Source organism: Solanum stenotomum, chromosome 7 (genome assembly GCF_019186545.1).
Source record: "Solanum stenotomum isolate F172 chromosome 7, ASM1918654v1, whole genome shotgun sequence".
NCBI classification, from domain to species: Eukaryota; Viridiplantae; Streptophyta; class Magnoliopsida; order Solanales; family Solanaceae; genus Solanum; species Solanum stenotomum.
Window position 1 is genome coordinate 54586943 of NC_064288.1, and position 9218 is coordinate 54596160.

At 30.1% G+C, this 9218-nt stretch overlaps 1 protein-coding gene and 1 pseudogene across 2 annotated transcripts; both read left to right on the forward strand.

Moving 5' to 3' along the window:
* Positions 1–273: 273 nt before the first annotated feature.
* LOC125870592 (uncharacterized) lies at positions 274–2602 on the forward strand (annotated as a pseudogene). The gene has a single exon (XR_007446916.1). The product of XR_007446916.1 is annotated as an uncharacterized LOC125870592 (transcript).
* A 5058-nt stretch (positions 2603–7660) lies between these two features.
* Positions 7661–8867, forward strand: LOC125870053 (F-box/kelch-repeat protein At3g23880-like). The gene has a single exon (XM_049550419.1). It carries the CDS (start codon positions 7728–7730, stop codon positions 8865–8867), a length of 1140 nt encoding a protein of 379 aa, XP_049406376.1. The 5' UTR covers positions 7661–7727.
* The last annotated feature ends 351 nt before the right edge of the window (positions 8868–9218 follow it).

Sequence of the window (9218 nt, forward strand, 5' to 3'; positions counted from 1 at the left end):
TAAGTGCCATTTTAGAAATTTCAACAATAATTAATAGTAATTGTTTCATCTATACCGTTATATTAAAAAAAATAATCTTCTCAATAGTGTTCAGTTCTCAAGAAACATATACTAATAAGTAAATACAATTTAAACAATGACACGCTACATTTATTAGAACAGAAGTAAATCAAGTGAGATGTGATGAAATTCTGAGCTTGAACCAATAAAGTTTAAATCTTGAATCTGCGTCATCGGGGGACATATATAAGAAGACTTTTGAGCAATTGAGGTCACAATAAGACATTATATTATCCAACCAAGAAACAAACATTTATTGCAAAATGGAGAGATTTTTTACAAGGTTTGATCAACTTCCAGAAGATATAATCATGGAGATATTATCAATTTTGCCTGTGAAATCTATACTGAAACTCAAATCTGTGTGCAAATACTGGTACACACTTATTCAATCTCCAAATTTTATTATCAAACATTTTTTCCACAAAAAAAATTATGAAATTCCCTTTGTTCATCTCTATTTTTTTGACACTAATCAATTATCTATTTCAATTGATGAATACCCTATGCTTCAAGATTTTTACTTGCACAAATCCACTTCTTTAAAGCCATTAATTGGCCCTTTGAATGGACTTTTTTTTGTGCATAATCTTGATAAGAATGAAATGTCTATGTGGAATCCTGCAACTGAGGAAATCAAGAAAATATCAGTACCAAGTCCACCTTTGTCTACTTGTTTTAGTGGTATCTGTTGTTCGGACTCTTCAAAAATATTGCAGCACTCGTGTTAGATCCTTCAGAAAGGCACTGTTTCTGGAGGTTCTGACACATTTTTGAAGAGTTCGAGAGACATAGATTTGAGGTTATGTTGTTCGGATTCTTCAAAAGTGTTGTTGCACCGGTGTTGGTTCCTCCAGAAATGTTCTGCTTCTGGAGGTTCCGACATGCACCCGTTGACATTATGTTGCTCGGACTCTCCAGAAATGTTATTGCAATCGTGTCAGATCCTCAAGAAATGTGCTTCTTCCTCTAGAGGGTCTGACACACACCCATCGATATTTTTGAAGAGTCCAACCAACAATGATTTTGACGTATGTTGCTCGGACTCTCAAGAAATGTTGCCGCACCCGTGTCGAATCCTCCAAAAATGTGCTGCTTCTCAAAATTCCAGCATGCATCCGTCGACATTTTTGAAGAGTCCGAGCAACAATTATTTTGGGCCATCTTGTTGGGACTCTACAAAAATATTGCCGTATTCGTGTCGGATTCTCCAAAAATGTACTGCTTCTGGAGATTCTGACATGCACCCGTCGACATTTTTGAAGAGTGTGAGGTCTTATGCTCATCATTTTGGATTTGGAATGGACCCATTGAGTAAAGATTACAAAGTTGTATGGATAAGGGATTATTTTTGCAAGGAAGAAACATTTACAAGAAGTGCATCAGCTGTTGTTTCAGTTTATTCACTAAGTACTGATTCTTGGAGGCATTTTGAAGACAATACATTTTTGAGTAGTCATATAATCATGTCATATTTTGATTCATATCTTGACGGATTTTATTACTGGAAGAAAATCGACGAAAAACGACGTTGCGAAATTCTTGCATTTGATTTTAGAAATGAAGAATTTCAAGTGATACAAACTCCAGATGTGTTCAATTCAAATTTAGGAACACTTGGTTTGTATGATGGTTATGTTTCTATGTTGTTTCATTATCTTGTTGAAAGTAAGACATGTATTGAGATTTGGGTGATGGAAAAGTTTGGATTTTGGACTAAAAAATTGGTTCTTGAATCCACTTTGATTGTTAAAAGACCAATTGGATATGGTGTCAATGGGGAAATTTTTGTTGAAACTAAAAGTTCAAATCTTGAAATGATTGATCCAAGAACACAAGAGATTGTTGAGTGTGTTGGACCAATATTGGGAAATGGCTACTCTTTGCAAGTTCTTGTTTACAAGAAAAGCTTAGTTTCCATCAACAAATTGACTACTTGTAACTTAATCAAAGGTCTCGAGTTCGAGCAACTGGGAATCTAAGTTAGTCAGAACGGTAAAGTGAGTAGCCGATATTGCGTGAGAATCAAGAATGAGAAAAACTTGCCATGATTGATCCAATAACACAAGTAATTGTAGATATGGACCATGGGAAAATGGTTACTCTTTGCAAGTACTCTTGTTTACAAGAAGAGCTTAGCTTCCATCAAGAAATTGGTTAATAGTAACTTAATCAGAAGTCTCAAGTTTGAGTCATGAGAATGGAAAGAATCCCGCAGGTTGTGAGTGCTTCCTCTTTTAGTGGATGTTACACGATGTGAATTTGAATGAGTCAGAACAGTAAAGTGAGTACCGAAAACCGGGTGATCACTCCAAAAAAACTTGCAATGATTGATCAAAGAAAACAAGAAACTATTGACTGTCTTGGACCATGGGAAAATGGCTACTCTTTGCAATTAGTTTTTGTTTACAAGAAGAGTTTAGTTTAGTGTACATCAAGAAATTGAGTTGTAGTAACTTGAAAACATGTTATGCACTTTTTCTTTAGCTGTCCTAATAATTTATTTATTAGCAAGAAGGCTAAATTTCTATATATTTCCTTGTATTTTGGAGTACTAGCATGTTCATTTGGTAAGCGGAAAATTTCTAAGAGTCAGTAAACACAATTTTATAACAGATCCGCCTTTGTTCATCACTATTTAAATACTAAATTTTTTATCTGAACTATAGAATTTGTGTCTAGATCACTTTACGCTCTTACCACTAAATCAAATTTGAATCATTGATAGATAGTTTGAATTAGTTAGTAAATTGAAACATGTTCTCATGGCATAACAAAGAGTGAACAAAAAAATAGTGGGAAAATAATGAGACAAAAAAACTTGAATACCTCAAAAACACAGACACATGTTGCAAAACCCTATTTTTCAAGTCTTTTAATTTTTTCAATTTTATTTTAAAAGTTTGCTTTTTCTATGTGGAATATTTCATAATTTTTAAGTACATAAAAGACAAAAGATAGATGTATTTTAATTTTATTTTTGGATCTGTGTGGAAAGGGAATATTTTTTTTGGAGCAAGGACAAATCTGCATTGATTAAAATGAAATGGGTTCAAATTTCAAAAGTTAAATGAGTTTTTATATAGCATTTTTTTTATGTTTCTAAAAGATTTTGAATTATCGTGATTTATAATACTTAAATTATATATTAAAAAGTTATGCATCAATTTAAATGAAGGTGTTACTGTTCGAGGAGACAAACTATTTTTTCTCTGATTCTTTGAACATAATTTTTAAAACTTTTTAAAATATTTTAAATCATTAATTATATAGTCTTGTAGTAATTTTAAAATATTTATAGAATTTATATCCGAACTTATAATTAGAATTTAGTGTTTTGACCTTCAACTCTAGACTCTTTCACATAAATTTTGACAAATAAATAACTTTTATTTAAAAATTCATGACTATTGAACTTTTATAAAAATAGATTATATCAAACTTATGTTTCAAGTCAAGGGATTCAATCCTCATATATATCATATATTGTTTTTTGTGATTCCACCTATTTATATTGATGTAATTTTATCTTATTCAAAATTTAAGTTGTGTCATATAAATTAAAACGGAGAAAATATTTATAAGATAGTATAATTACAAACTCATCTTCAACACAACATGTGCATTTTTTAATTGTAGATTCAATCATCACTTTTTACGATGTGCTTTCCAATCTCAATAAATATTTTTATAAAAATAAGTCTGCATTGTACTTTCAACAAATTAAACATTGCAATACCTGTCAAAAATTCACTAATTAAATAATTTTTTTTGTTTTTTATGTTTTGGTACTTTTTAACTTTGGAGTAAAAATTACATATGCCAATGCTAACTAATTAGTGTAATACTAATTTTTTTTATATTGTCAATATAAAGTTTTATGTATAAATTAAATTCTTAACAAATTATCCTAGCCTTTATCGATTTATGAGAAAGCTTATTTTTTACTCTTAAGTGGTCATCATGTCATTATTTTCTGTAATTCCTCACTCTTGAGTCAGCGCGGATTATAAATGAATTAGATCTTCTTTTTTATTATTCTTTTGATAGGATGTCATTGTCCGTAGGATATATGTATATTGACTAACAACTATATATACTTTTACCTTAATGGTAAAATGTGTAACTTCTCCATTATCGGAACTCTAACGAGTCCTTCTATTACGGATTTTATTGGGTCAAGCCTACACTCACCGCATAAATGGGAGAAAAAGAGTAAAAGGTTGAACCGGTTAGGGCAACGACCGGAATCGAACCGTGGCCCAAACTAGTATTAGTGGGTTAGAAGTTGGGTTATGTTTTGGGCCCTCCCCTTCTTGCAAATAGCCCAAGATTCAACAAAGGTAGTGGACTGGGCCAACAAACAAAGCCCACTAGCCTTTGAACTAATTAGTTGGGCCTGAAGACAACAGCCCATTGGACACCATTTAAGAGCATATAGACATTTTCCAAATGCTAGCTAATCCATTTAAATAAGGGCCAATCTCCACTATTCAAGGAAAATTTGATTTTACGATCCGTTACAAATGTTATTTTAGTTATATAGTCTTTTTTGTCAAATAAATTGCACGTATAACCTTTTCCCATAGCGCCATTTAAGGCGCAACTACATTTTCAAGAAATTTCATTCACATCTGATTAAAGGGTTTTAACATTAAAATCATCATTGTTATAAGTTTAAAGAAGTGAGTTTTGAATTATTTGAGGTTAAATAAAGTGGATATTGTTGGAAAAATATTAAAATATTGATAAAAATGAAAATTGATCGTTCAAACTTCAGAAAAACTACTTTTATTTTCGAAACATATATGTTTGAAACTTCTAACATACATGTTTGAAGTTTGCAACTTCGATTGTGTATGCTTTAAGTTGATTCCAAAGCAAGTTAAAACTATAAATTTCTATGTAACTATAACTTAAATAGTAATCTCAAAATTAGATATCTATATTTTTTTTACACCGAAAATCAATAAAATATAATACAAATGATCAATATATGATATATTAAAAAATTATACGGTCATTTTCTTCTATTTAAATTGTGCTTGTCAATTATATTAAGTGGTCATTTTCTAAATATGATTTCCAAATAGGGAAAAAGTTTTACTCGATATTCACACAAAGTTCCCACATTTTATTAGGTGAACACCATAGTGTTGAATTTTGGTGCATAATAGGACCATAGAAGAAATTTGCTAGATGATTAAAAAAAAGTGTAGCCTTCAACATTATTAAAAATAGATTGGTAATGATTATGAAAGGACCAGTGGCCAACTGATATAAAGATTTTATAAAGTTTTTGTTGAAGTCTATTTTTGAATAGTAGCTCTTATAATAATCCTTTTTTTTGTTTTATTTACTTTAAGCTCTTTGTGTTTACCTTCATTACCACATCCAATTTCTTTCTAAAATTCTTTTTTCAATTGATAATATAAATAATTTATTTAATATTTCTTGAGATAATTAGTTTTTGTTAGATTTAATTTGAAAAGTAACTAAAGATATCAAAAAGTGTCGTTAAATTTCAAAAATTACATCAGACATCTGAAATAGATCAAATATAACAAATATTGTACCTAAAAACACTATACATGACAATAGAAATAAACCAAACGGAAAAGGGTCAAAATTGCTCCTGAATTATGCGAAATAGATCACTTATATATATCTTTCGTTACATTTTGGGATCGAAAATTCCCTCGCCGTTATCCTAAGAGACCACAAATACCCTCAAGAGTTAACACCCTAAATTTTTTGTGACGTGGCAAGCCACGTGGGACTAATCCTTCCACCAAAGCGTTGCCAACTAGGATTCACTACAAAAGAACTAGACCTTTAGCGGCGATAACAGTCGCCACAAAAGCCCAGAATATCGTTACTAAAGGTTTTTTAACATTAAATTCTGATTTGTGTTTTTTTCTTCATTATTTTCGAAAAATAAAAAATGATATCGATTAAGAAGGAGTTCGAAGACTCTATATGTTTTATTTTTATGTCATATGTAAATGTATAAAATGTACAATGATGCATTATGTAGTAGGAGATTTGAATCAAGAAGTAATTTTGATGATTTTCGTAATAATATATATTGGATGTTTTTAATGTTGATAGTGCAAGTTATTTATTTTACAAAATTAGGTTGCAACCAAAAATTAATTCTCATATTATTTTGTTGAAAAAATAAGTTTTACTAGCGAATGGTTAAGTTGCAGCCTTAGTCGCCACTAAAAATCACTCCTAGTAGCAATATTTTGGGATTTTTTGTGGCGACTTTGTCGCCGCTAAAGGTCAAGTTCTTTTGTAGTGAATCCTAGTTGGCAACGCTTAGGTGGAGGGATTAGTCCCATGTGGCTTGACACATCACTAAAAATTTAGATAGTTAACTCTTGAGGGTATTTGTGGTCTCCTGAGATAACGACAGAGGTATTTTTGATCTCAAAATGTAATGGAAGGTATAAGTGGTCCATTTCACATACTTTAGGGATATTTTTGACCCTTTTCCGTAAACAAAATAGTAAGAACTTTACCTCTTAATCTGAATTTACGATAAATCAATAATTTCCCCTCCCCTCCCCAAATCTGGTCAAAATCTAACGAGCAACACTATAACTTGGTTAAATATTTAGAAGAGAGTCAAAAATACCATTTACAATTAATAGTAGAAAATGACTTCCACTTAACCTAATCTTTTATTTGCAATATTAATAAATTGATCTATTTCTTGTATTTGTCTTCATAAAAGAAAATAACCCTTGCCTTCTCCCAAAAGCAATCCTTCCACCATCTTCACTTTTAATTTTAACTTTTTGGAGTATATCTTGAATTCATGTTGACAAAAAAAAAAAAGCAAGAAATATAATATTCCCATTTGATAAACTATTATTCAAATCTAATGTATAAGAAACAAATTGATCTTAATTAAGTCTTAATTTATTTTAACCGAAGTCTTAATTTACTTAATTAAAAACTCTATTATGTCATCATGATGAGTGTTCGGTAAGAATCATGTTGTCTTTTCTTTAATTATTGTAATACTTCCCATCTTGATAGGTAAGTTGATAAGGTGGGACATGCCTTACCTTGAAAACCTATGGCTATTATATAAACACACATACAAATATGTGGGTGTAAGTTATATACATTATTGGTGTAAAAAATATTTTAATAATATTATTTTAAAAACATATAAGATAAATTATCTACTAAAATAAATAAATATAGCTTGATGGTGTAAAATTTTCTTAAGCTAATGATGTATATTTAGCTTAATTTTATGTATTGACGACATAAAAAAAATATTAACACTATCAAATTACGTATTACATAATTCTAAGTAAATCTCTCGATAAATATTACTCTCATATGCTTGGGAAAAAAATAATGACTAACCTATTATTGCAGATAAATTTCATAAATAATATTTTTTATTCCCTACAATTTAAATATTATGAGTTTGGAATAAACTTAGAAACCTATGGCTGATATTCATTTCACACACACATGTATATGTGTCAGTTTGTGCATTTTTTAATTATTATTTTTATTATATACACAAAACATATATATGCGTTCCCCTTATAAAAAGTAACTCTCAATATCTTCATAATAATTTCTTCTTCTTTTTCCCTTTTTCTTTATTTTGTAGAAGGATTTGAAGGTTAAAAAAAATGGAGCAAAAATCAAATTTTAGTGATTTACCAGAAGATATGGTGATGGAGATTTTGTCAAGATTGCCTGTGAAATGTCTCTTACAACTCAAGTGTGTCAACAAAAAATGGTATGTTTTAATTGAAAATCCAATTTTTATTCAAAAACACCTTCACAACACAAAAAATCATACTACAAGTTATTTTGTTCATCATTATTTTCTTGATACAATGAAATCTGGTTTTACTTTATTTCATCATGATGAACAAAACCAATTAATTCCAAAATCCCATTTGTACCAAGATGTTTTAAACACATCTACACATTTGTGGCAAGTTCTTAGTCCATTAAATGGTTTATTTTTGCTTTATAATGATCGAGAAGATGTAGCACTATGGAACCCTTCTACTAAAGAATTTAAGCCTCTACCAATTTCACAACCCCTAAATTGTCCTTTATATATGTTGTCTTCATATAAATTCGGTTTCGGGATCGAGCCCTCGAGTGGTGACTATAAAGTCGTTTGGATGAGAGATTATTGGGACGTAGACTCTGAAGACTGGCATTCTCCTACGATTATTTCAGTCTATACATTGAGTACGAATTCCTGGAGAAATTTTGAGGAATTCAATGTTTCTAGTCGTGACTTAGTCAAATCAAGTGGTAACACATATTTGAATGGATTTTACTATTGGAGGGCATGTAAAAATGATAAAATCTTTGCATTTGATATGAACAATGACAAAATTATTGAAATTCAAACACCAAAGTCATTTGTATCTAAACAAGGGGACTTATCATTGTTTAATGATTTCATTGCTATGTACATGTCTGAGCCAATAATTCTTGGTAGAGAAACAAGTATTGACATATGGATTATGGAGAAAAATGGCTATTGGACTAAAAATGTTAGAATTGGCCCTTTTTTAAATATTAAAAGATCACTTGGATATGGAAATAATGGGGAAATTTTTGTTGAAGTTGTTACATGTCAATTGGACATATTTGATCCTTTTTTAAAGAAAAATAGAGTTCTTGGCCAACAAAAAAGTGGCTACTCTTTGCAAGCTTTTGCTTACAATGAAAGCTTAGTTTCATTGAAAAATAATTCATCTTGTAATTTAGTTGGTTGTAATTTAGAGCTAATTATCACTCGTTAAAGAACTGTTCCATGGATTAGGCATGAAGTTCCCTATAATAAAATCCCTATAAGTGGCCACTTATACCTCTATCATTATACAAATGACATAAATATATTATTTTCATCTGAAAGTGAAAATATTAATTTGTGACCAACAAAGGTTGTATGTGATGGAGTAATCATCCTTGACCAAGTATTTTAGATTCAAGCATTAAGTATGAAGTTTCCTAAGAAGCAACTTACGTCAAATATAAAACTTTACGATTTGAATTCAAACGCTAAAAGAAGTTACTGAATTTAAAAAATATTTGGCCTAAATGGTCTCTCTATGTATTCAATGACTTGTTAGATAGTCTCCATCAAAGTGTCA

Excerpts from the sequence above, each read along its gene's own strand:
- LOC125870053 (XM_049550419.1), top strand. The coding sequence starts at position 7,728 with ATGGAGCAAAAATCAAATTTTAGTGATTTACCAGAAGATATGGTGATG.